General features: G+C 37.9%; 2 protein-coding genes across 7 annotated transcripts in view; both read right to left on the reverse strand.

Moving 5' to 3' along the window:
* Nucleotides 1-323: 323 nt before the first annotated feature.
* On the reverse strand, nt 324-11,747 carry il13ra2 (interleukin 13 receptor, alpha 2). Of its 3 annotated transcripts, XM_055016936.1 has the most exons (11): nt 11,439-11,747; nt 11,218-11,252; nt 11,019-11,126; nt 10,548-10,699; nt 9,353-9,509; nt 9,112-9,232; nt 7,959-8,143; nt 7,621-7,766; nt 5,926-6,073; nt 2,660-2,777; nt 324-1,303 (listed from the first exon to the last, which is right to left on the reverse strand). In XM_055016936.1, exons 3-11 carry the CDS (start codon nt 11,098-11,100, stop codon nt 1,216-1,218), a joined length of 1,197 nt encoding a protein of 398 aa, XP_054872911.1. In that variant the 5' UTR covers nt 11,101-11,126; nt 11,218-11,252; nt 11,439-11,747; the 3' UTR covers nt 324-1,215. The 3 variants fall into 3 exon arrangements, 2 of the variants coding, with proteins under 2 accessions (XP_054872911.1, XP_023134547.2); XM_023278779.3 differs by lacking the exon at nt 11,218-11,252 and having other exon boundaries at nt 11,439-11,743; XR_002746615.3 differs by lacking the exons at nt 324-1,303; nt 2,660-2,777; nt 11,218-11,252 and adding exons at nt 4,040-5,065; nt 5,463-5,535 and having other exon boundaries at nt 11,439-11,739.
* A 6,127-nt stretch (nt 11,748-17,874) lies between these two features.
* lrch2 (leucine-rich repeats and calponin homology (CH) domain containing 2) overlaps nt 17,875-25,561 on the reverse strand; it is a 45,791-nt gene continuing 38,104 nt past the window's right edge. For all 4 annotated transcript variants that reach the window (XM_055017024.1, XM_055017023.1, XM_055017022.1 and 1 more), the window contains one exon: nt 17,875-25,548. In XM_055017024.1, the coding sequence (XP_054872999.1) occupies nt 25,429-25,548 (120 nt within the window). In that variant the 3' untranslated portion in view covers nt 17,875-25,428. The remainder of the gene's footprint in view (nt 25,549-25,561) is intronic.

A 25,561-nucleotide genomic window follows, 5' to 3' on the forward strand; every position in this document is an offset into this window, starting at 1 on the left:
TCTTTGGGATGTGCTGGAGAAGACTACATAGCGGTCCGACTCTCCCATCATCAATTTAAGATCTTGGTGGAAAATGAATGCAACTCTGGACAGAAATAAATGCTGTGACATTGCAGAAGTTCATCGAAACGATGCCACAATGAATAAGGGCCATACTCAAAGCTAAAGGTGGTCCAACAAAATATTAGAGTGCGTGACTTTTTTGTGGATGGGCAGTGTATTGTTTAAAAATTATTAGGAACAGATGATAGTAATTTAAAACAGCCAAAACACAAAGATGCTTTTTATGTTGTTCAGAGCTCATAAAAAAACACAACACGCAATATTGGACCAACTCTACCATTTATTACAACAAAACATACAAAAGTCAAAGGGAGCATGAAGTACTTCCAGTGTAATGTTGAATGCATTCAGGACTTTTTGTATGTGCTGCACAAAAATGGTTATGGTAACCCCAAAACAAAAAACTAAAAAGAAGCAAAAACTGGCAAGCACTTGTGGCATTCAAAACACCTGAGACACACATTTAGACTGAATCATTCATTTACATTTGGAACTCTTTAGATGATTGAAAACTTCACTGGCTGTAAGTGCTTAGTAAAGATGCAAAACTCTAGCACATGTTTTAACCCTGCATTTTGTGCACTAACAGGCAAACCTGTTTTATTGTCTGAGCTGACTGGCAAGACTTGAGCCACCTAGTAAACAATAAAATAGAAAAACACAATAAACCATAAAACAAATTTCAATAAAAAATGTTTACGTCTCACAATAAAATAGACCCATGTTGACGAATCAACTGGCAAGATATCTGGCAAACTGTGAAACTTCAAAAACAAATTCCCAAAGAATAAGTAACTGTAACATCTGCAAAGTGTACCCTGTTGACTGAATCAGCCTGTAAAGGTAAACAACCAACAGAAAGGTCCTGAAACGAGTGACTTTTCTCAGTAACATTTCCAGCTCAACACGACATGGTTGAAACAGTTTATGTAAATTCACGAATTTGTATAAAATAGTAAATAGAAAAGGCAAATGCAGTAAGTTAGAATAACACACTGTGACCTTCAGTCGAACATGGAATATATTCAGTAATGTGTTAGCAGTGGCTGTAATCTCTCTGACTGCAACCATAGACCCTGAACACTGAGGGAGGAGGAGTGCAACAGTAACATAGGAGCACTCTCTGAGAGCCATAAAGGTTTACTTGCCTTTTTAGGCGTCTCCGGCTGTAACAGTGACATGTTTGGCAAACAGGGTGGCGAGCAGAGAGTTCGGTCTCTTCTCTCGTCTTGATTTCTTCCTACAACAGAAGGACATTTTGGAGTCAGTTCATTGTGTATCTGTGTGTGTTTGCTCATTACATTGTATATGTGTAGACTACCAGTCAAAAGTTTGGACACACCTTCTCATTTAGTGTTTTTTCTTTATTTTCATGACTATTTACATCGTAGATTCTCACTGAAGGCATCAAAACTATGAATGAACACATATGGAATTATGTAGTAAACAAAAAAGTGTGAAATAAGTCAAAACTTGTTTTAGATTTTAGATTTTTCAAAGTAGCCGCTTTTTGCTTTCATTACTGCTTTGCACACTCTTGGCATTTTCTCCATGAGCTTCATGAGGTAGTCACCTGAAATGGTTTTCCAACCATCTTGAAGGAGTTCCCAGAGATGCTGAGCACTTGTCGGTCCTTTTGCCTTCACTCTGTGGTCCATCTCATCTCATTGCAGTTGTGGCTTCCACGCTATGGAACGCATTGCCCCTCTCTGTGCGGTCTGCGAATAGCCTCTCCATTTTTAAAACTCATCTTAAGACCCACTTGTTCACCCTGGCCTTTGGCTGAGCAGTCACCTTTAACGGATCTTTTATCTGTTTATTTTACTGTTTTATTGTTTTGCTTTTATTGTTCTCGTATTGTTCATGATTTATTTTACCGTAAAGCACTTTGGTTGGCCATAGGCCTATAAAAGTGCTGTATAAATAAATCTGTCATTGACATTGACATCCCAAACCATCTCGATTGGTTTAGGTCAGGTGACTGTGGAGGTCAGGGCTTCCTTTCCTGGGGCGGTCCTCATGTGAGCTAGCTTCGTCGTAGCGCTTGATGGTTTTTGCAACTGCACTTGGGGATACATTCAGAGTTTTTGCAATTTTCCAGACTGACTGACCTTCAGTTTTTAAGGTAATGTTGGGCTGTCATTTCTCTTTACTTAGCTTATTGGTTCTTGCCATAATATGGATTCTAACAGTTGTCAGATAGGGCTGTCAACTCTGTACCAATCTGACTTCTGCACAACACAACTGATGGTCCCAACCCCATTAAGAAGGCAAGAAATTCCACAAATTAACCTTGACAAGACACACCTGTGAAGTGAAAACCATTTCAGGTGACTACCTCATAAAGCTCATCCAGAGAATGCCAAGAGTGTGCAAAGCTGTAATCAAAGCAAAAGGTGGCTATTTTGAAGTTTGAAATCTAAAACATGTTTTGACTTATTTCACATTTTTTTGTTTACTACATAATTCTGTATGTGTTCATAGTTTTGATGCCTTCAGTGAGAATCTACACTGTAAATAGCCATGAAAATAAAGAAAAAGGATTAAATAAGGTGTGTCCAAACTTTTCACTGTTAGTGCATGTGTATGTACTCACACTTTGAGCGCTGCCCCCACACACAGAGACAGAACCAGCACGGCAATGATGGCAGCAGCAATACCTACATAGACTGGTGCCACGCTTAGTTGTGGTTCAGGTGCGATCTCCTTCTTTTCTAACACAAACACAAACAAAGTCTGATTATTTTTTTAGTTGCTTTCACATATCACATCACCCAAAAGCACCTATCAATATATTTTACAAAGAGAAGTCAAATAAAATCTACATAATTGATAATAAATCACCAAAACACTGCAGAATCATCTATATCTTGACCTCTTATAGATCAAAAACATTCCTCTTGTACTACCCAAAAATTAAGCAGACTAAAGATATACAGGGCTGCAGATTGTTCACTCAGTGCAGACGTATACACTGATGTAGTTTAAGGGCTAAAAGTCAGAACATCAGTATTGTAGTCCTTTTTCATGTGTACTGGTGTAAGTGAATGCATCACCATCCAAAAATTTGCTGGCTGCTCTGCACAATTAAAAAAGACATAACACTAAATCTCAAATGTGGAGACACACATCAAACACAAAACAGATTACAGCTAAGCTCCATTTACTTAAGCTTTGATTTAATGGTTCTTCATTTAATAGGTTTTGTTAAAAGACCAAGCACACATCAAAGCAGCCAAGCAATTCAGTCAAGCAAAGCAGTCAATTTGCACGAATTAAAACAGTCACAAATGTCATTTCAAGTATCAGCAAGCACAACATGAAAGTTTCTCAGAGGACAAAGTTTATTGAAGTCTCTGAGGTATGTAGTGCTGGAAATCAGTCTGTTCTCTTTAAGAGGTGAAACTTTTATTGAGACTAAAGTTGTAATATCTGGTGATCCAGTGACATGTTGTTGAAAACTTGAACTTAACCAGGTGCTTTAACGTCAGTAGGAGCAGTATAAGTGGGATGTTTCACAATCCAGATTGATATTTTAAGGGTTTGAACTCTAAATATAAGCTCTGTAGGACTCAATTCCAGCTGCTAAGTACTTAATGCTCTTTTTATTATATTTATAGACAGTGGTACTCTCATCAAATGTGTTTTTACTGTATTTATAGTTTATAAAAATTGATAGAGGAGGTCTGGATGTTGGCAAAAATGCAGTGTAATTTTGAGAAATTGTCTGTAGTATCATCTATAGAATACAAAGTGGTATTGGGAGAATAAAAAATGATTTTGCAATGATCAGTTGGAAAATCAACACTATTTTAATAGTATAATTGTTATATTTAAAGGATAATATTTCATCTACTGAGTGTACTGTACTGTGTATGGGAATCATATGCACTGATAACAGTCCATTTAATGGGGTGACAATGTCTAAGTCGGATGCAGTCACTGGCTGGACCAACCATTTGGATTTCAATAACACTACAGTTTGACATAAAAATTTATTTTGTGAAAACATTATGACGTTTCAATGTAACATTACAACACATTTCACTGGTTAACCTGAAGACAGAGACACTTCATCAGCAGCCGTAAAAACAAACATTCTTAAAAATACAAAGTTTGGACAAAGTGGCAAGTGATGTGGCAAGAAGTTATCCTTTAAACATGAAAACATCCACCCAAAGAAGTGAAGACAGGATTATCTAATGTATTGTGGATGAAACAGTCTTTGACAATGACTATTTAACTTGCAGGGGCCCAAAATGAACTCTTAGGCTCCTGGTTGTCCACCTGCACTGTGTAAAAATGCTGTTGCCTTCACGTATCCATAGACTGTCGTGTACACAGTCAATCATGTGGAACTACGGCAGTTTTATTAGAGTTTGCTTACAGTTAAGGAAATCAACCAGCACTCCTACATCCTAAGAAAAAAATTAACTATTGTCCTGTGAAGTCAGTACCTTCAAAGTACAGATTTGGACCTAAAATGACAAAAAATGCCCCGTAATCAAAATGCCACATTAAGTAAACACTCACATCACTGTGCACTGCAGTGACCAATCTTCATCCAGAGGTGTAGACACAAGGATAGTGTGTAGACATAAAATATAGTTAGGATTTTCTCCTGTGATTCAGTCACTGCACTACCTCAAATAACTTAACTAACTATACATTTAGTGGTAGCTGCATTTTTACATTTGCAACATGAACCTTCAAAAACTACGGTGTAGCTTAAGGTTTGGTGAAAAGTGATTCCTCTCAAGAGGGGATATTATGGGACATCCGTGCGAAATGTACTTAAAAATGCAAAAATCTAGCAATCTAAGTCAACTGATTGCTCAACACAAACTCAAATATTAAAGATTTGAAGTATTTTAGCATAGATTCAGATCCCAAAATGTCTTTTATTCTTCATTTTGTTTAGCATGTCGCCACAGCCTGTGAAGCCAGAAGATGATCCTTCAGCGATTCCTCCAGAGGGTCTGACCCACAGCAGCATTGATGGCTGTACAAAATTTAAAAAAGGGAACAGATCAGAAAACTAGTCCACATTATACATTTTGTTTGGTTATGTTTTGTTTTGTAAAATGGTTACAATGTCTGTTAGCCTTTCATTTCTTATTCTGACACATAAATCAGTTATTTAAATACGTTACACATTAGAATGAGATTATTAATTGATGATATTGATGCACTTTTGAATCTCTGTAAAACATGTTGACTTAAATTGCTCCTTCATTAAACATAACGCTTGTTAGCTCTGAAAATACTGTGGAGCAGCACAAACCGAAGTTAAAGTTTACATAAGAACAGCACATATGCAATTTATATTCTCCAATACCCTAAAAATGTCTGAATTCATAATTCATATGTCTTTAATAAACAATATAATTAAGACTTACTACTATAGTTGATGATGACATCAGGGTCTTCCAGGTGGGAATCCACAAAGTTACTGACGACTTGTTGGTGTGACTTTAAACAAAGGAAATGCTTTGCAGCTTAGTTTGTGAATGCGTTACTCACTGGGGACACTGTCTCAGGAAATTAAACCCACTAGTTTATAAAAACTCTAAGACTTGTTTTTTAAACTTTCTGCCTGCGATACATAAATTCATTTAACCAGAAATTCAGAATGGAACAAAAACAACTGACGGGGACCCAGATGAAGACAGCAAGTTGGAGAGTATTAGAGGATAACTGAGCATTTATAAACTCTTACATATTTTCCAAAGCCTTTTCGCTGAATGTATAAGTAGAGATGCTATTTTAGGGTTTTCCTGGAAGCTCGTAAACAACTTTTATCACAAAGAGGCATGAAAACTACAAATATAGCAATTTTGTATGAAAGGCAAACATGATTACCTTGGTTGCATATTGGTTGACTCCAGTCACTCCAAAAGCTTTTGTCTGCACAATACTTGCTGAGTTTGGATCGAACCCTGAAGCAGTTTCTCTCAGAGTTGTGGACAGAGGTTAGAATCAGGCTGGTCTGTCTGGTGACACTCTTTGTCTGGTAATAATAAAAATACATACAGAAATTATACAGAGTTAACAGCCTAATTCCTGTAAAGCTGCATTAATCAATGTTGTTTTCTACAGAAGGAGTGAATGAGATGGCTCTTTATGTAAAAGGGGTTTATTAAAGGGAATTATGACATGGCTCTACAGAACATTTTAGTCTCTTTTAGCTCAGTGTTTTGGTGGTAATATGACCCACTGCTATGACTATCTCTTTTTCTAACAGCATCAGGCAGCTGTTTTTAACTCTGGTTTTCTGGTTTTAACAAAGGTTTTCAGGGTTGTGATGGTGGTTGACTTCTTAAAGGGATACATCGCCATGGTCTGGAGCAGGTTGTGTTCAAGATAGCAGATCAACACATAAAAAGTGGAGTTTGATGACCAGACAGAGTCTATGAGGAAGGGAAGAGTTTTGAGAAACCATGTGAATTCTTTTCTTTCCCTAACAGGCAAACAATGCCTACAAAAAGTATTTAATCCTCCCCTAGCCTGTCTTTTCACTTTCAAAGTAATGTCAATTAATTAAAAGTCTAAAATGCAAAACAGGTGATTGCTTATTAGTGTAAGTATATGTCTCCTTTAAGGCAGTATTCAGCAGCTGCACCTTTAGCAGCAAGTATAACATGCATTTGTAGCTTACAGGGATACGGCTCAATCAGCTTTGCACATCTGGACACCGCAATTTTACTTCATCCTTTGTTGCAAAACTGCTCAGACAGTTAAAGTATAATGACCATGATTCAATGTTGAAAAGTCATAAAAGGGGAAAACTTTCAAAGGGAGTGAATATGTTTTATGGGTCCTGTAGATATGAGAGATATAGGTTAATTCTCATTGGAGAGAACTTCAGCCTTCTTTTATTAATTTAGTTTTTTACTACTGCCTGCAAGCAATTTCAAAGGAGTTCTATTGTTCTATTGCCCTTAAAGCAGAATAATAAAACAGACAGATTAAAGTACCAAAGACTTGTATTTGTTGACCTTCTAAGATTTGCATGGCATGAAGCTGAAAGAATAAGGCTAAAACTGTCTTCCATGCTTTAGGAATATATCTCAGTAACACATTAGTTCAATGAAATACTCAATTACAGTCAGATCTACTTGTGTCCTAATGATGGGACAGTGATATTGTTAAAAATAAATTGCTTACACACTCACAGTTGGCAATTTTTGACAGCGTTCATTCCTAACTTAGCTAATTTTAGCCTGTATTATTTTATATAATTCCTAATATTCAGATTATAGTTTGTCTTGTAAGAAGCAGCTTTGTGTGACTGCTTAGTGTGATAGTGTTGTTAGGTTTAGTAAAGTCAGATAACGAAAAGTTATCCTGAATATGCTGAGCGTTCGAGGAGTCAGTGAAGGCAAAATATCAATCCTGTTTTCTACAGTGGGCCCTGCTATGCTCTCATCACTTCTGCATCTCCTTTAGCCCATTCAAATCAAATAAAGGTTGCAGAATCTCTAGTAGAATCTCTAGTAGAAGGCTGTAGGTGGTAGAGTGAGTCTGGCAACAAAAACAGTAACTGATAAACCATACCGGTGGTGTTTTTCCTTCTTGACTGTGTTCCACTTCCCATTCCAGGCAGTGTCCAGGAACCCTCCCAACAGGATGCTCCCACTGTAGCTGCAGCTCCATGTCTGTGCCTGCTTGCAGATGCAGCTTGTTTGCGATTGCAGGCTTCACTGCATGAAGGAAGAACAAATTGCAGTGAGTGACAGGATGACGAGAGGAAAAAAGACATTTCTGATCTTGGGAACATTACAGTGTTGCAAGTAATGATGCAAATATGGAATTGAAATATGGGAGTAAGAACTATTTTGTGGTCACTGTGCATTTTAACATTGTACTGCTTGAGAAGGCAAAGATATATGTACCATGGTTTTGGATTTGCAGGGAGAAGAATGTTGGTTTCAGGGGCCCTTTAGGAGAGGAGCCATTTACACAGAAGTTGATATCAGTGAATTTAGGGAGAGAGGTCTCTGTGAAGTTGCAGCCGCTTCTGTCTCCGCCAGACATGATGTATGTCGGACATTCCACTGCCTGACCCAGTTTTTTATGCCTGAAGAAGAGATGGACCAGATAAGACATGGCTAACACTAAAAGGTTTAAAATGATACACTCTATGTTAACTATAATATCAATTTTGCAAGAGTCAGTGGTCTATTAGTTTGTGGTGTTCAAACCTTAAAAATACAAATATAATTTAATTTTATAAACAAAAATATTTTTTTTGCAGAAAAAGACTCAACTGAAATCACAACTGTAACTAACATAAAAACCAAGTCCAGCAGGTGTAAAGCTTAATAATATCAAACATCACTGGGCTAAATTTCAAACACTTTGCTTGTCTGATTCATTACAGTTGACATCTTAATTGCACCCTCTATGTCCTGCAGCAAACTTTTATATAAAAGTGTCAGTGAACTATGCGTGTAACCACACCACAGTTTTACAAGACAGCTGATGAGCTGTGATGAGCAACAAGCATCAGTGAAAGAACTGCTGATACATTTTCGCACAATGCTTTTCCCAGGAATTTGCCCGGGCCTTCAGGTGCAGTTGATTCTGTCAGTTCTTTGGATTAGATATGTGAGATGTAAGAGAATTGTTTTCCTTCTCTTCTCCTGAATTGCTTGTTAAATCAGACGTAGTTATTTAAAAGTCCACAGCCACATGAGAAGCTCTGTTAGTCTCAAAGTTTGTTTTTGATTTGGTACTGGCTGCCATCCTACAACACTGTCAATGTTACTGTTTATCATGCATAGCATTCACCATCTGAGTTCAATGTGGTAGGATGCCAATATGCTAACGATCACTAAACACAGAGTACAGCTGAGACTTATGGGAGTGTCATTAACTTTAACAGGTATTTGGAGCCAGTGACATTATGACTTGCAGGTGGCTGTAGTTAAAGGAGGCAAATTCATTACAATCTATTTTAAAAATAAATATCCTTGCCAAAGTAACAGTACTGAAGCCATTTTGTTCAGGACCAAAGTAGCTAAAAGGTGCCTGTTGAAAGCATACCAGAAATATAGATTATGCTTTGAGTTGGCTGGTGTCTTTGGGTTTCTTCTCCACTTGCATTCCAGGTACTCCATGTTGTGGAACAGACAGATAAAATCCTGGACTTCAGTATCCACGACTCCTAAATGTAGGTGAATAAAATCAATCAGTATAAGTTCATATGCTTTTGAAATTGTCTTAGAGCTTACTCATATCTCGTTTAGATGTTTTTGTCATTCACAAAACGACCCTGAGGACTGACCTGTGCTGGTAGGTTTCTGAATCAGTTCAGCGTAGTTTGTGCTCTGGATCATTGTGTTGTTGGTGCAGGGTCCATCCAGTATAGTGGACACTCTAACTTTAATGTCTTTCATCAGATCAAACTGAACACTGTAGCTCCTTATACTCATCCTGGCAGCCTGTCAGTCAAGAAATACACACCTGTTGTCACATCTTAAAATTCACATTTTCTGGATTTTCACTTTGTTCCAGCAAACAACACAGATGCTTATAGGAATTTGCTGGGAAAACCGATGCTCTGTATGCTTTTATCCAAAGCTGGTAGTTGTTCTCATTCAGTCCTCTAACAAAATCTGAGACTGTTTAGGAGCTTTGATCATGTGTAGCTGTGATCTATGTCTTAATCATCATAGTCACAGTCATAGCATCAGTCATCTCTGAAGGCACAGCTGTGATCACTGCCTTAGTCACTACACAGTAACTGTCATATAAAATTACTCCTTACTGAGTAAGACACCAGCATCAGTTTGAAGTATTACCATGTAAAAATTTGATTTCAATCCTGCATACTCAGCCTTATATTATAAACTGTATTTAGTATGTTCTTCATCAAACATATAAACTGGAAATAAACACTTACTGCTATTTCAATAATTCCAAAAGTAGTAATGTCATTACTGTTACCTGTGCTTTCTTTTTTTTTGCCTGTTTCCTTTCTTTCTTTAATGTTCTTCCCTCCTCCATTGTTTGCCTCTTTTCAAATATAAAATCCATAACATATTCGCAATTAAAAAACAAATACTGCCAAACAGATCAATTAAGAAATCTACTACAGTCTCTACGACTCTAATGATCTAGTTTGAAAAGTTTAAGATTATTATTACATTATATACGGCCTTGTTTTGTATTGATCTGAACATTTAATTAGCGCTGTATGAAGTCAAGCAGGTTTCACACACACACATTCCAAACCCAATCCAACCTAAACACCTTGCCAAATTTTACAGCCCTTTAAATAGCCTGTTTGTCTACTTTTGTAGTTGCATAAATTTAATTATAGAGACAAAAACACCATTTTGCACATATTAATTGCACATATTAGTTGCCTCAATAGCACAGCTGATCATGCTTATAATACAATGATCATTATAGCAGGAGGTTAGACAAGTTATGTGTCTCCATGTCAAATTTAAACATTTAAAATGGTGAACACTCACACTCCAGCTGTTCCTGTATGTGTTGAAGTATTCCAGGTGATACAGTGTTGAGCAGTTTGTCATGTTGATCAGGCTGCCTGGGGGACTCCATGAGATCTCCAGATGTCCAAAATGACCAGGGTCTACTACTGTAAGGTTCTCAGGTGGATCCACTGCAAATGAAACGGATATTTATACAGATTGTGCCTATTGCAGGAACGTTTTTAATATGAATGTAAATGCAAAGACTAAATTAGTGCAATAATGACTATCTTTTTATTTGAAAACTCCAGGTACAAAGTCTCAGTTATACTGGAAACCATCCATTCCCTGCAGGCAAATACAGATAATATACAAATGTAGAATAAGATACAAATATAGAATACAGTGCAGCCTTTGTGTTCGATTTCTTTGTAGCTCATTAAACATTGACTGGGTTTTAATTCATTCACATCCACAAGTAAAACTGAGGAAAAACTAAACTGGACCAACCTGTAAGTCCATTGCAGTTCCGGCTTTCCTTCCAGGTTATTAAGAGCAGCATCAGATGAGTCACCCAGCATTTAATGACCATTGTTGTTCTGTATCAGGACTGAAAAACTAAACAGAGAAAAAAAAAACATTAAAAACGATGTTTGCTGTTTTTTTAAAAAGGCAAAACAATACAAATGTAGGTATTCTGTCGTATTACCTCTTCTCAAATTCGTTTAATTGAAGATCTTAATGCTTAAATGATAAAAATATAATCAAACATTAAAAACGATGTTTGCTGGTTTTTTTTTTATAAAGGCAAAACAACACAAATGTAGGTATTCTGTCGTATTACCTCTTCTCAAATTCGTTTAATTGAAGATCTTAATGTTTAAGTGATACAAATATAATCAAATAAAATAGGGACAAACAAAGACTTACGAAATAAGGTATGAGAGAGTAGCTTTCCTCCTGCAGCAGGTTCAGACGGAGTCTGTTACACTGGCGCTGTGTGGGTGGACTGGCCAATTTGTAGCTCCGCTTCTGTGTGAAACAAGGAAATGTCACTGAGGGGAATCGGTGAGTAATAGTCCCGCATCCACAGGGCAACTGCTCTGGCGTTATTATTAGTATTAATGTGGCGCACGGAGGCTGGGAGGAGCAAACCAATGCAACCCACTTCATTTACTCTTGCACTTGTTATTTCTTGTTGCATCTTGTCCTGTTATTTCCGAATGAATAAAAATTCCACCGAAATCCTCCTTAAATGTGTACGCACTACTGCCTCTTTGTTACACAGTGCAATAATCATCTGATTTGTCGTACATTTGTGTAATAAAAAAAAAAAAAAAAGTCTGGCGCCAGAATCTTTTCAACGAGATTTATTGATGTCTGACCAAGGCGTGTCGTCATGATTTTAAACGTTCGGCCACAGGAGGTCACTGAAGAAGCTTCTTAGCTAGTTGCTGGACTGTTCTTAGTAACCAAATTAAGTGTATTTATACAGCACGCATTAAAACAATCCACGTTTATCAAAGAGCTGTACATGTTCTACAACAGGCATGAATTAAAATATGTTTAAAAATATGTCTTAACTTTTGACGACGTCCAGAAGGCGGCTGATGTCGACCGTTAGGTTTCAAATATGGAACATTCCTTACAAGGGGGGAATCGCTAGACTCTCCTTCTGCGTTGTCGTCCAAATTTGTCCAAAGGTGACTTTTAAAAGTTTCCATTATTACACAAATGCCTTGAGAAAATTTGCACATAGAAAGACATCACAATTAATCGTTCACAGGTGTTCAACTAAAAATTTATGACACCCCGTAACTCTCTCCTGATATGGTCTCACCCAATTTGCTCTTTTTGCAAAATTCATTCACAGCATTCATTGTAAATGTTAAACCATAATTCAATGTTAATTCAGTGTATCTTTACAATGTTTAAACTATTAAAATCTGTTAAATTTAAACCAAACCAAAATTCACTTTTAATAAAAAATTACAGATCAACAACTTCAATCTGGGAACACAGTAAACAGGATAAAATTTGTAAAATCGATTATTAGAAAATAATACAATTATAAGAGCAATAGGATAATAACTGGAAAGATCACATTCTAAAATAAAAATGCATATACAATTTTAACTTATTAAAACCACTGAGAGTAATCAAAAGCCACCAAAAAGCATGTTCATCTTGGTATTTTTCTTAAAAATGACCAACAGAGGAGGAAATTTAATTCAAAAAGGAAGGCTATTCCAAACCTTTAGAGCTGACACTGTAAAAGCACAAACCATCCACCCGTGGTGCTGTGGAACAGTTAGAAGCAGCTCTTCTGATGTACTCTATTTACCCACACATTGCCCAGGGTGAGAAGTTCACTTCTCTTGTACTGTGGTCTTTGTGATTCCCCTGTGGCAGGAAGTATTACATACAAATGTGTGCTTCAGCAGGACAGCTGTCAGGTGTTGGGTCTATTAGTCAGCTCCTGGTAAAGTGGAATGTGGCCCCCTTCCCCAGACAACTGCAATACATCCTGATAAACAATCACAGAACAAACAAGGAACTGATATCTCCGTGGCAACACATCACTACTTTCCACATGTGATCAGCCTTTGGTTCTGAAACGGCACCAACTCTCCATAGGTACACTCAGATACAATTTTTCAAGAGACCTCAGCAATTCAGAGAACTTGTGGGTACACAGGTAGATTTGGTTTGCCTCAGTGTCTCTTCATGTAATCCCACTGGTTTAATGATGTTGAGATCAGGGCTTCAACATCTGTTGCAGGACTTCTTGTTCTTCTTGTCGCTGAGGATATTCTTTATGACTCTTGCTGTAGCCTGTGCTTTGTCATTCTGCTAAATGAATCTGGGACCATTCAGATGCCTTCCTTATATTGCATTCCCTGGTATTCCCAATTCCAAATCACTGGTACTGCATCATAAATAACATCTAGTGTCCAAAGAGTTTTTACACTAGTGTATATACTGTACATAGTCTATCACCAGGAGTCTTCCCTGAAATGGTATAAAACTGCTCCAAGGCAAATCTTAACATGTGTGGCGTCATTTACAAGAAAGCTTGGAGTCACTAAGCAATCAGTCAATCACCCTTTTATCAATGTTTGTTATACTGGGTGGTAAAATTCTGAAACACCTGATTACTGTCTAGGGAGAAGAATTCAGCTCAGTTGGTCAAATCAACTTGATACCATCGAATGATGTTCTTCATATTGAAACATAAAGCAAAGATGACAACAGTTTTATATGCATCACCAAATTAAATATTAACTTCATTAGAAAAAATCCTGAGACGCTAAGCAGCCTTTATCAAAGAAAGGCTCAGTAACAAGCACAATAATGATTCATGTCAGCACACTGATTACGAAACACAAGATGGTTTAATGTGAAGACAATTTCAGGGTTCTTAGATTGGATCTTCACAACCTGTTTAAAATGCTGTGGTTTAACTTGTAGTTTAGATTCAGCCCACTTACTTACTTAAGACTTTAAAACCAAGTAAATCAAGCCTGCAGCCAGCCTCCTTGTGGTTTCGACTCAGCAGTTTGAGTTATGACTCAACAAGATTGCTGCTTGTTGTTAAGAGGCTTAGCGTTAACTTAGTGATGACATTGTTTTATTTTTTTTTCAGAACCCTTGCCAAACTGGGGCTGATTTTAATCCGACAATTGCCTGGAAACTGTTCTCCATGTTTTTGTTAGCTCGACAACCTGCTGAGTATGGGGTTGACTCAGTGCAACCTTAGCTGACTACAGAATGCAGCTGACAGCCTCTGAACTGGTACAAAGAATAGACACCACATCCGCTGATTCAGGCTTATTTACACTGGAAGCTGTTAATGGTTTAGCTCCATAATAACATAACAATATGTTTTTTCTACCTCAAGGCCACTTAGGTCGGCCTCACAGTTACTCCTCTCGGTCCCACATTCAAACCAAATAAGACAGGACTCTTAGTGTAATCACACCCAGGATCTGGAACAGTCTCCTGAGCCACATCTAATTCTGGTCTATCGCAATTTCAAATTCCTGTTAAAGTTTCATGCTAATTCCCTGTAGGTATTTCTGGCTTGGGAGCTACATGAGTCTGATTTGCAGCTACTTGTCCCACCAGTCTGTCTGATATCTCAGTTTTCCTGTTTGTTGTCTTTTCTCTCTGCTACCCTTCTCTCTCCCCAGCAGGGTGAAGCTGATGGCTGCCCTCCCTGAGCCTGGTTCTGCCAGAGGTCTCTTCCTGTGAAAAGGGAGTTGTTCTGTTACAGCACTGCAATTTAGCCATGTTTATCACCATAACTGACAATAGGGTCGGGCTTAATTAGCCTTAAAATTTGTATTAGTCAATTAAAATTGTATTTTATATATATTTTTTTTTTGTCATACTTTAACCATTAATTAAAAAAAAATAAATCTATGCCACATTTGTAACGGCAATCTTATTTTCTCACTGGAAAGCATTTTGGCTCAACAGCTGTTGTTTTTAATATGCTGTCTAAATAACAGTGACTTGACGTAGCTAGATTTATGATTATAAAATGATGAGCATGCTACAATCACACAATCGTGTGTACGATTTCAACAGCACAAGTAATAGTGTCTTCTGTGGTGATACAGAAGCATTGGGTGGTGATCACCTATAAAAATAACCACCACAATTTTGATTCCATATTTGCATTATAAATGTGCCACTGTTCAGTTACAAACATATGTAGACATGGCAGATATAGTTTCTTATGGTTGTTAATAAGTAAAAATCAAACAGACCTGGGTAGGAATTAACCTGTCATGACAGGTTAGTTCAAGAGCCACACATCAATCACAACAATAGAATCAGTCATGCAAGTGTTGTCTACATCAAAAGTCTAGAGCAGCTTAGGAAGCCTGCCAGGAGGCTGGAAACACTGAAGGAACCACTTGAAAACAAGCCAGAAAAAAACACCTGGTGGGTGACAGGACAGACAGGGAGAAGAAGCCCAGAGGATAAAAAGGAGTGAGCTGTCTCAAAAAAACATATAGGACCACAGAAAAGTCAACAAAACATAAAGGGAAAAAGTTCTCACGATGATGAGGCAGAGGATGAGAATGCAGAGGAATCGACTTTGGAGAAAAGCTTTCCACATATAAACAATAATTTAACTGATATTTTTAGGAACTCTTTAAACTCAATTTATTGTCATCTTGTATCTCCATAAAGTCTGGTACAAAGACATAATGTTCCTTTATTTGTTCCTCTGTGTTCTGCAGTTTTAAATTTGCAATCAAACAGTTGCATACTTCAGATTTAAGTTAAATTTGAGGTACGCTATTATAAGTATCCAGTATAGTTTTTGTCAGGCTGTGCAGATATCTCCTAGTGGTCTGCTGGATGGCATTTGTGGACACGGAAAATGCTAATTTAAAATCTTTCTCCAGAAATACAGGCTCCATCTTTAAGAATATTTATAGACACAGAAAAATCTCACCTCTTTTTATAGTACCATTATTTCAGGGCACCATAATGTTTGGGACATTTAGCTTCAGAGGAGCTAGTGACCACTCAGGCGTGTTTAGTTTCTTCATTAGTTTAGGTATGACAGAGCTAGGCTTGCTTCTGAGCCTTTGCCATTAAAAGGCCAAAAAACAAGAATGAAACAAAGAGGGACATCAGATGGAACATCATTAAGAAGAAAGAGCTCAATAATTGCAAAGGGACGGGCCAGATAAGAGTTCAGTCGCTCATTAGAGAAAAAAATCTCACCAAAATGAAAAAAAAAACACATCAGAAAAACTCTGCGGAGGGTAGGTGTAGATGTGACCGATGTCCCAAGAAGACCTCAAGAACTGAAATACAGCGGTGAGACTGCAGAACCTTAAACAAGGCACACCCACAGAGAGCTGTAGTTTGAGTTCTGAGGAAATATTTGGATAAACGAGCAAACATCCTCAAGCTGTTGTCCCCTCATGCCTCAAGACCACCACCTTCACACCAGTGCAGAAGTCACCAGTTTCAAGCCTCCACAAACGCCATCCTGTAGCACTAACTCCATCATGATAAGGTACTGCGAGAGACTGGTCAAGGATCACAATAAAATACCTGCAACATTTGAATCACTCACACAGTTTGCATATTGTCCTTACAGCTCCACTAATGGCGCCATCAGCATCAGCAGCATGTCCCCTGAGCCTCGCACATCTGGAGAATCAGAAAAGTTAAGTGCTCTACCTTCAACACGGTCATCTCACAGCTCCTGGTTACAAACTTGTTCAGTCAATACAAAACTATTCAGAGATCCAGACATTTTTTCTTGGTCAAATCAAAATGTACACAGATACCCCTTAAATAAAATATCATATAGAGTTTCATCATTTGAATGTCTTTTGCTGTTCTATAGTTTAGAAAAGACCTACAGAGAGACAGAAGTCGTCTGTAAGAGAAAAAGAAACAGAAAGAAAATAGAGAAGACAGCGAAAATACATAAAAGAAATCTAAAAATAGGTTCCATGTAAATACTGAGAGCTGGTGACAAACTCAATTTTCCAAGGAAAAAGTGCCTGTAACAACACAGGACATTTAGCAAGTGTGTGCTTGTGTGTCTTTCTGTTCAAGTTCCAAAGGATGACACTCCTAAGCATACTTTTTAGATGTGTCAAAGTACCTTCAGTAAACCAAATGGAATCAGTAAAGTACTGTATATGCAGTCCAGCTACTTTAATCAGGGGGTCAGGCTTCAACCCATTATAGTACTGCAGAGACGACCTTCAACAGGCAGAGAATTACTGTGTGTGCATAAGATCTCCCATTGATCAAACAACAAAAATAGCTTAGTTGCATCAGTCTCCCATAAAACTGCATGCAGTAATAACCTCAAATTGGCATTACGCACTCAGATTTCAAAGACAGTTATAAACTATTGTTCATCCATGTCTGTAACTGCAGCCCATAATCTACAAAGATGCAAAATATTACTAGAAATAATAGTAATAATAATAATAATAATAATAATAATAATAATAATAATAATGATGTATGAAGAACTTCATGGGTAATTATCAACAGTCTGTTGGAATGATATCTGTTGATCTTCTGGGGAAATACAGCAGAATATTTCTGGCAATTTTTTTAAATCATAAAACAGACTGAGTTCTAGGGAAAGTTCAACATAAAAGTGGAAGAAGGAAAAGAAAGAGTTTAAAGATGCAGAACCAGAAAAGGGCCCAGAGTGGGAGACATTTGTCAACAAGCTAGTAAGGACTTGGCAGCAGAGAGTCTCAGAAAACTGGAGTTCCGTGAAAGTAACTAATTACAAGTTGGTGCACTGACACAATGAATCAGTGTATAATTAGCAGATATTGCTTTAGGGAAAGACAACACAGCCTGCGCTGCAAAGAGTTTGACTTTATTTTATATTCACCATGTTTGTTTCTTAAGAAAACCCTGGAATTTATACAGATGATATGTACAGAAGTTCAGCTTCGGTCATTCTGTAGTCTTACATGCATTAGACTAGTTTCAAAATACAAAAAGCGTATATACATGAGCTTGGATTTTCTCGGCAGTGTAGTAGTTGGACATGACTCACTGTTTCACTGTTTTGTCTCGATGAAATGACAGCGACAGGATGTTAAATCATAACAAGCACAATCTAATAAGGACATGTGAACCAATAACAGGTACTGATGTAATAAATGCAACAGATTGATCACATGAGCATTAATGAAATATAGATCAGCACCACTATTTGTAGAAAATGATATGCCAATTTGACTTCTCCATATTGCAAGCATTTCAGACTGTTCATAAATGTGCTGTAAAGGGAAATTTATATAAAAAAAACAAAACACCATTTTGTACATTGCCCTCCCTCAGAAACATACAAACTTGTTCCCAGGCCTCAAAACATACAGAATCCTCTATGAAATCCTCTATTTATTAATCATATCTTAACAACAGAAGTACCAAATAGTGAAGAACTTAACAGAACTGTTCTTGAGGTAAAACATTACGTTCACAAATCATATTTAAAAAGAACAGACACCTGTAAGTTTGACAAATAGCAGTTTTGCAGACTATGCGATGTTCACCTCTTCCGAACAGAGCAAACAGTTTCAAAGAATTAGCTCATCTTTTATCAGCTCTGCATTTGAACAGTCCTCACATGCACATCCAGTCACTACAATCATTCCTCCAGTCCATGCTGGCCAAGAAGAAATGTCTTGTTGAGTGGCCTTCAGAAGTAATAGAGAATAGACAGTCTTTGTTCTCTTTGAAAATATCTCCTTAAGGTCGGCCAAAGTTAGAAAAGATTGAAAATATCATGTGTATTTCTTCATTTTGGTCTTTTTAGTGTGACATTTTCCCTTTGTGGTACTGTCCTCTCACCAAAAAGATATTGTACTGTATGTGGAAGCACAATGAGGACATTCCCCATTAAAATTACTGGATATTTTGAAGGTACACAGTTGATTTGTATGACTACAGCCAGCAAAACTTTATCTTCAGCTGTACCTCAGAAACCACTGTTGCAAGATTTCTTCTCATCCTGTATAAACAGGAGGAATGTTTGTGCCACCTAGTAAAAATTATACCAACAGACAAACAGACATCTGGCTGGAGGAAAATAAGTACACAGACCATCTATTTTGCAAGTGCATCTAGGTGATTCATTGTGTCTGCAGTTGTCAGACAGTGGCACCAGCATGATATTCTACTCAGATACTCATTGCTGCGATGAAACGATACCCTTGAAGTAATGAATTCGTGATTTGGCACTTGGTTCATTTTCAGTACAACTAATAAAAGAAAGGGCATGGCATTCAGTAGTGTTTGCACGTAAAACAAGAATAAGGCATCAGTGTGTTGATGACATAGTTACATTGCACAGACAACAGAGATCAGGGCTGTTGTGATTTCCTTTGTTTGAATCAAAGCAAACTGCACACTTCTTCTACTAAGGTGGTACCTCACATAGACATCAAAGCAAGGAGTTGGAGCCCCACACTTAGAAGTTCAGCATACAGAAAAAGTACAATATCAATTAAATGTCAAACAATTCAAAATTGTATCAATAACTGAATTATTTCAAGTTGACAAGAAGAGTTTGAACTCTTATAAAGAATCAAAACCAAATCCAGTAGAGACACCATATTGAAAATACAGGCCCCAAAATAAAAAATCAGTGCAACAAAAGTGAACACACCCAAGTTAGAAAACCTGTGATCACAAAACAACAAAATGTGAATACACCTGTGCATTAACATGATTACTAACTGATCTGGTAACACCTGAACTTTCTCAACTTAGGACGTATGAGCCATGTCTATCAGCATGTCTGCATCACGGCGCCACATGTCAAAAGACTGCCAAAGGACCTAAAAAAATTACAGTCAGACTACACAATAATGGAGATGGACATAGAGGAATTACTGAACTAAAAATCAAAATACAGTTGTAGCAGAAATCAGCCGTTTTTGAACAAGTAATAGTACCACTAGTAAGAGCTGCATTGGCTGTCCTAAAATGACGCCACTGACAGTGCACTACTTGTACAATCTAGCTCTGTTTTCAGAGATGGAAAAGTGCTTCACACTTGAAAATCAAGAGTTTCTATGACAGCTTAGGCAGTGTAAAGGATGATGCTTATTGTGTTTTTCGATGAATACCATTAAAAAAACCTTGCTGCTTGGTACAAAACAGCAAAATGAAATATTGCTAAGGAACATGAAGAGAAGTCTAGTGAGTTTTGGAGCACATTCTTTGGCCAGATGAGGTTTCGGAACATTTATGTTTACTACTACAATGAGTGCATTGTCCTAACAGGAAGCACAAAAGTGTAAGTGTGATGACATGGAGTGCAAAAGGGGAGATGACGTTTATAGATGGCTCCATGAGTGTCTGCAGATGTACCAAAGCACAGGTATCAAAATCCCAAGAGGCTTTCTAAAGAAGAAAAACTGTCAGCTGGCCAAGTATGTCACTTTGTTTGAATCCAACAGAACGCCCTGAAGGTACTTCAAAGAGAAAAGATGCAACACAACACAACCTCTGCAGCAATAAGCAGTAAGCACAAATTGTTTCTGGAGAATGAAAAGAACATATCTCTGGAAATTTGAAAGTTAGATCCTCCATGCATGTAGGTTTGTGTTTGTCATCAAAATTACCGGTGGACATAAAAGAATAAATCAAAAAATCTCAGTAATAAAAGGTGGATTGACTTTCATTGCATGAAGTTCCTACACTATGGGGCCTGTATTTTAAATAGAGTAAACCTAATCTGCTCATTTTTAATTTTACATACAAACAAATACCTTACTGTTCGACTTGTATCAAGACTTGTATATAAGGTTGAATCACTTGACCTTTAAGTGCACTTCTGTTGTATATCGTAAGTCTGTACAACAAAAACACTAACTGTTTTTTTAACACTTAAATAACAGATTGAATGTGCCGGCAGAGGAGTGATTTATTGATAGTGTAGATGCCAACGGTAATTACAATGAATGAACATCAGTAATAAAGCTATTCTGTTTACTTGGACTGAAACAGTGGGGAGTTCTGACACACCCAGACGTACAGTGTGTGCACAAGAAAATACACAAGAGGTAAGTCATGTCTAGCAGTTGGACTAACTGCACAGTGATTAAATGCCTCTGTTCCAGACACTTATTATTTTCAACAGATGAAGTCATTGCATCTATTGTATCTTTTATGGGGATAACACCAGTTACATGTAGGTACACATTCATTCCAGCTTTAGTAGAAGGTGGTTTGGATGGTTTGACCTCTTTCTTCGGGAGGGAAAATTTAAAACCTGTTTGTTCTTTGATTCACCTTTAATGGAAGATCATTAATCCCATGGAAAACCACAACCAAAACAACATCATGAATGATGACGAAGCCACAAAATACTAATATTGTGCATACAGCGCCAGAATCGTAACAATGCATTCAAATTCAGTTCCAAAACTGCCCCAGGTTCTTTTCAGCTTTCCTTTCCAATTACTCTAAATCATAAACTAACTGTCTTTAGTTTCAAAAACACGAGTGTTTACATACAGTAAGTTGTGGCCAGACATTTTCAACTATGTTCGACTTTTAACAAGAATTATTTAAGCCCCCAAAATTGAACACAGCATGCTAGAATTGGGTTCAGGTGTCAGGTCACTTTCTTTCTTCGAAATCTGTAAATATACACCGATGAAGATCATGAGAAGGTACAATGCTACCATCAGTGCTGAAGCCTGTGACTTCTGTGGTTCAGATAAGCCCATCCAGGCTCTGTAATGCTAACACAGGACAGTGTGCTACAAGTTGGGTGTTTGTTTTCAGATTTTAGATGTATAGTGTCGCAGAATAAATGAATCTCACATGGTGATAAATGCCTTGAATACAAACATTTGATGTTTTATGATGTAGCCCACTGTTGAACATTTCTCTTGAAATGTGTCGATCTTCTAAAAAGCTGCTTCTTTGATAAATAAAAGGCAGCCAGGACCATAAAAGATGACCTGTCTGCAGCAGCAGAACACAATGCAGTGGTATTTCTAGAGGCTATGACTGCATGTAGCCAGAAAAACAGATCAGATTAGTACAGTCATTCATTGATATCCACGGGTTTTGTCTGCATAAGAAAAGGCTGTGACCTGAGTCTCTGTGGTGAGCTGTGTATATTGCACACATAAGATCTGATAAACTGGAAGCTCTGAATTGTCTTGTATCTCTGTGGCATCTTTTCTTTGGAATATGACGGCACAAAGTCAGTAAATACAGCCCATTCAGAGGAAGCAGAGTTTCTCTTGAAGAGCATCCTAATCGGAACATCTAACCAGTAATAGTAAATGGGTAAATTTAGCACCAGAGTGGGTGAATCAAGCCTCAAATACAAGCCAACAGACTATGGGTTTTTTAACAGTGACCAGTCCACTTCAGCTAACTCAATGTAGTGAATCAGCTCATCAACAAAGAAGCTGTTTTTGCTAAACAATCTAAAGCATCCTGTACAGGGAAGTAATTAGATAAAAGCTCAATTCATGTATTAAAAGAAAAAAAAAATACAGGTGAAACTTGTGAAATAATAAGAGAAAAAAACAAAAGATAACTCCCCTTTAAGGCACAATATGCCACGTCATAATGATGTCTGATGACTTTCAAGGTGTTGAAATGGTCATCAAAGTACGGTTGTCCTTGGATGTTTTGGCTACTAAAGATTTTGCATGTTGCTTTGCTAGCTCCTCCCTTGGCACCAAAATCTGCTCGAAACACTGTGTGTAGTTTGTAAAAATGGGAATTTGTGTCAGCCTTCAGCAGCCACAGCTGAAGTAGCAAAGCCTGGGCCATCAGAAGCCGTTTAATTGATGTCGTATCAGCAAGTCACTGACAGAAGTCGATGCAGGTCATGAAGCAGCTTTTCTTCACAGATGCATTTTCAAATACAGTACAGTCTGGAAAATGGAGCATGACATACCTCAGTTTCATGTGCATCATCTCCATCCTACGCATAAAAATGATGTGGACTGCAAATTAGATATTGTCCACAAATCAGCACAGTTTGGATCTGTTTTCTGCTGCGTGACATGCTTAGCAACAAGGAAATATCGCTACAAACCATGAAAGCACAGAAACAGAGATCATTTGGCCGGCATCGCCTTTGCTGTCACTTTTAATTCATAGTTTAATTAGAATACTTATATTTAGAATTAACCAAAGAGATACTTAACTTTAATTTCCAGTCAAATTACTGTCATGCCAGAGTCGGTGAATCAAACCACAAGTACATGTTGGAGACCTAATATTAAAATGAATGGCACACCACACCTGCCTGAGGGAATGCATGATGGCTGTCACCAATGTGTTTTAATTCACCTGCGCTGCCTATGAAACATTTTTATCCCCCTTGAAAGTTGTCCTTTTCCATCACTGAATACTGGTCAATATAATTTGGCTTTAATGACAAGAATTGACAAAAAAAAAAACACTTTTTCATGTCAAAGTGAAAATAGATTTCTACAAATGAATGCCAATTAAATAAAAATGCAAAATGTAAGATAGGCTGTTATACATGTATTCACCCCCTTGGTAGGTGTCACTCCGCTCAGCACATCTGGACACTAAAATTTTACCACATTCTTCTTTGCAAAACTCCTTAAGCTCTGTCAAGTTTCACAGGCATCAAGTGAACAGCAAGAATTACTTAATTATCGGTGCTCAAAAGCAATAAAAGGGAAAAACTTCCACGAGGGATGAACACGTTTTAGAGGCACTGTAATGCATGTGTCTGCTTTCTGTCAGACGTGTTGGACAATATGTAAATTTTCCATTTGTTTTTTTTCCCTTCGAAAACATCTCTCTTGTACTGGGTGCTATTTGCAGCACGTTTCTGAACTGCTGGACCTTTATTGTGAAATTTGCAGAGCTACTTTCTTTATGTGTTTGCATGTGTCTTCTCAAGTTACAGTGCATTGAACTCTCAGAGCTGCTGCATTGAACTGTATAGCCCAGCCAAAAAACATACAAGAGATCAAAATGTCTGTGCTGAGACACACAAAGAAACAACATGTACAAATAAAACTATTAAATAAATACATAAATAATATAATTTCCCTGAAAAAATGAAGTATATCAGAGACCACTTACAGCAGGGTGGCATGGCGGTAGGATAAGGCCATGTGAGGAAGGTTTGCCTCTTGGCAGCACTGAACACGTTTCTGCTCCAGAGGCCCGTCACTCACACCTCCACTCACAAACACATACAGTATAAACACATTTCATCAGAGGTTATGCAAAGCGATAAAATCCTCACTGCTTTAAGTACAACAGTTCACAGCAAATCTATGCTGTGAACTCCACAAAAATGGCCAGTGATAATTGGCAACGACTGGGGAGAAAGTATAAAACTTTTAGAAAAGTTAATATACAGAATACTACAAAAACAAAAACGAGAAAAACTTGCATGTGAACAGGAAAAAAAATGCTACAAAAGAAGATGTTCTGCTTTTGGCAACAGCCAAGCACGTTATCACAGTGATCAATGGTGCATGCGGGTTTGTACTGAGAAAGAACTTTGCTATAGAGTTACACATGATTTGTACAGTGGTTTAAAGATTTTAAAGCCACACCAGAGTTTCGGTAAAACAGGCAGAACGTCTACTGTAGCATGATTTCCCAAAAGATAACACCAAATCCAATCCTTGCTTGCATTTTTTCTGAAAAAAGCAGTGGAGATGCAGTTGCTCAGCAGCAGTACATAGCAAATAAATACCCATGAATCAGGCTTGGCTGCGCAAAAGTAAATAAAGTAAGGACCTGATGAAGTGTGTAAAAAAACAAACACTAATAAATTCCAAAAGTCCTTTTTTTTGTGGCAAAAATAAATTCCACAAAAAAGAAACTCAAGTGTAAGAAATCAATGAGGTCACTCAGTAGTTTGTGGCTGCGAGGCAGCTCAGTCCTCTTTAGTGAAAAAGTGAGTTATGCGTCTGTCATCTCCTCACTGCCAATGTGTCCAACATCAGCATGGAAAAGTTATCTGTTCTGGCACTTGCAGACTCAATAATCACTGTTGATACATTTGTGCAGGTCTTCTTATAGACCCACTGTCATGTCTGTGAGCAAATGTTAACTGAGCAGCTCAGGAAACTCACTGTCACAGCTCAAGTCCACACAGATACAGGATGACCCCAGTAACAAGGAACAGGATGCAAGAGAAAATGCGATGGAGCAGAAGAGGGCGTGGCTGACATCATATTAGAAGACAGAGGCATTTCACCCCCCTGTCTCCTGTTTCAGTCAGGCAGAAGCAGACTCCAACAAGCCCAAAAGCCACTGGGTCCTCGCCCCGAGGGGCTCTCTGGTCCCTGGTGATGTGGTGCAGGTTTGGGCTAGAAACAGAGGTGTGCTGGATGACTGCAGTTCGGACGCAACATTCAGGCTCGTGTCAAACAGCCGACAGCTGCGTGGACTTGGATGTGGGCAGATCCAGCAGAGCCTGGACGGTTACGCCCACCTTCACCAGACCACGCTCTTCAAGGATGTGATGTGGCAGACAGAGCTGGTCCTGAGTTAGCAGA

This window comes from Amphiprion ocellaris, chromosome 14 (assembly GCF_022539595.1).
Source record: "Amphiprion ocellaris isolate individual 3 ecotype Okinawa chromosome 14, ASM2253959v1, whole genome shotgun sequence".
NCBI classification, from domain to species: Eukaryota; Metazoa; Chordata; class Actinopteri; family Pomacentridae; genus Amphiprion; species Amphiprion ocellaris.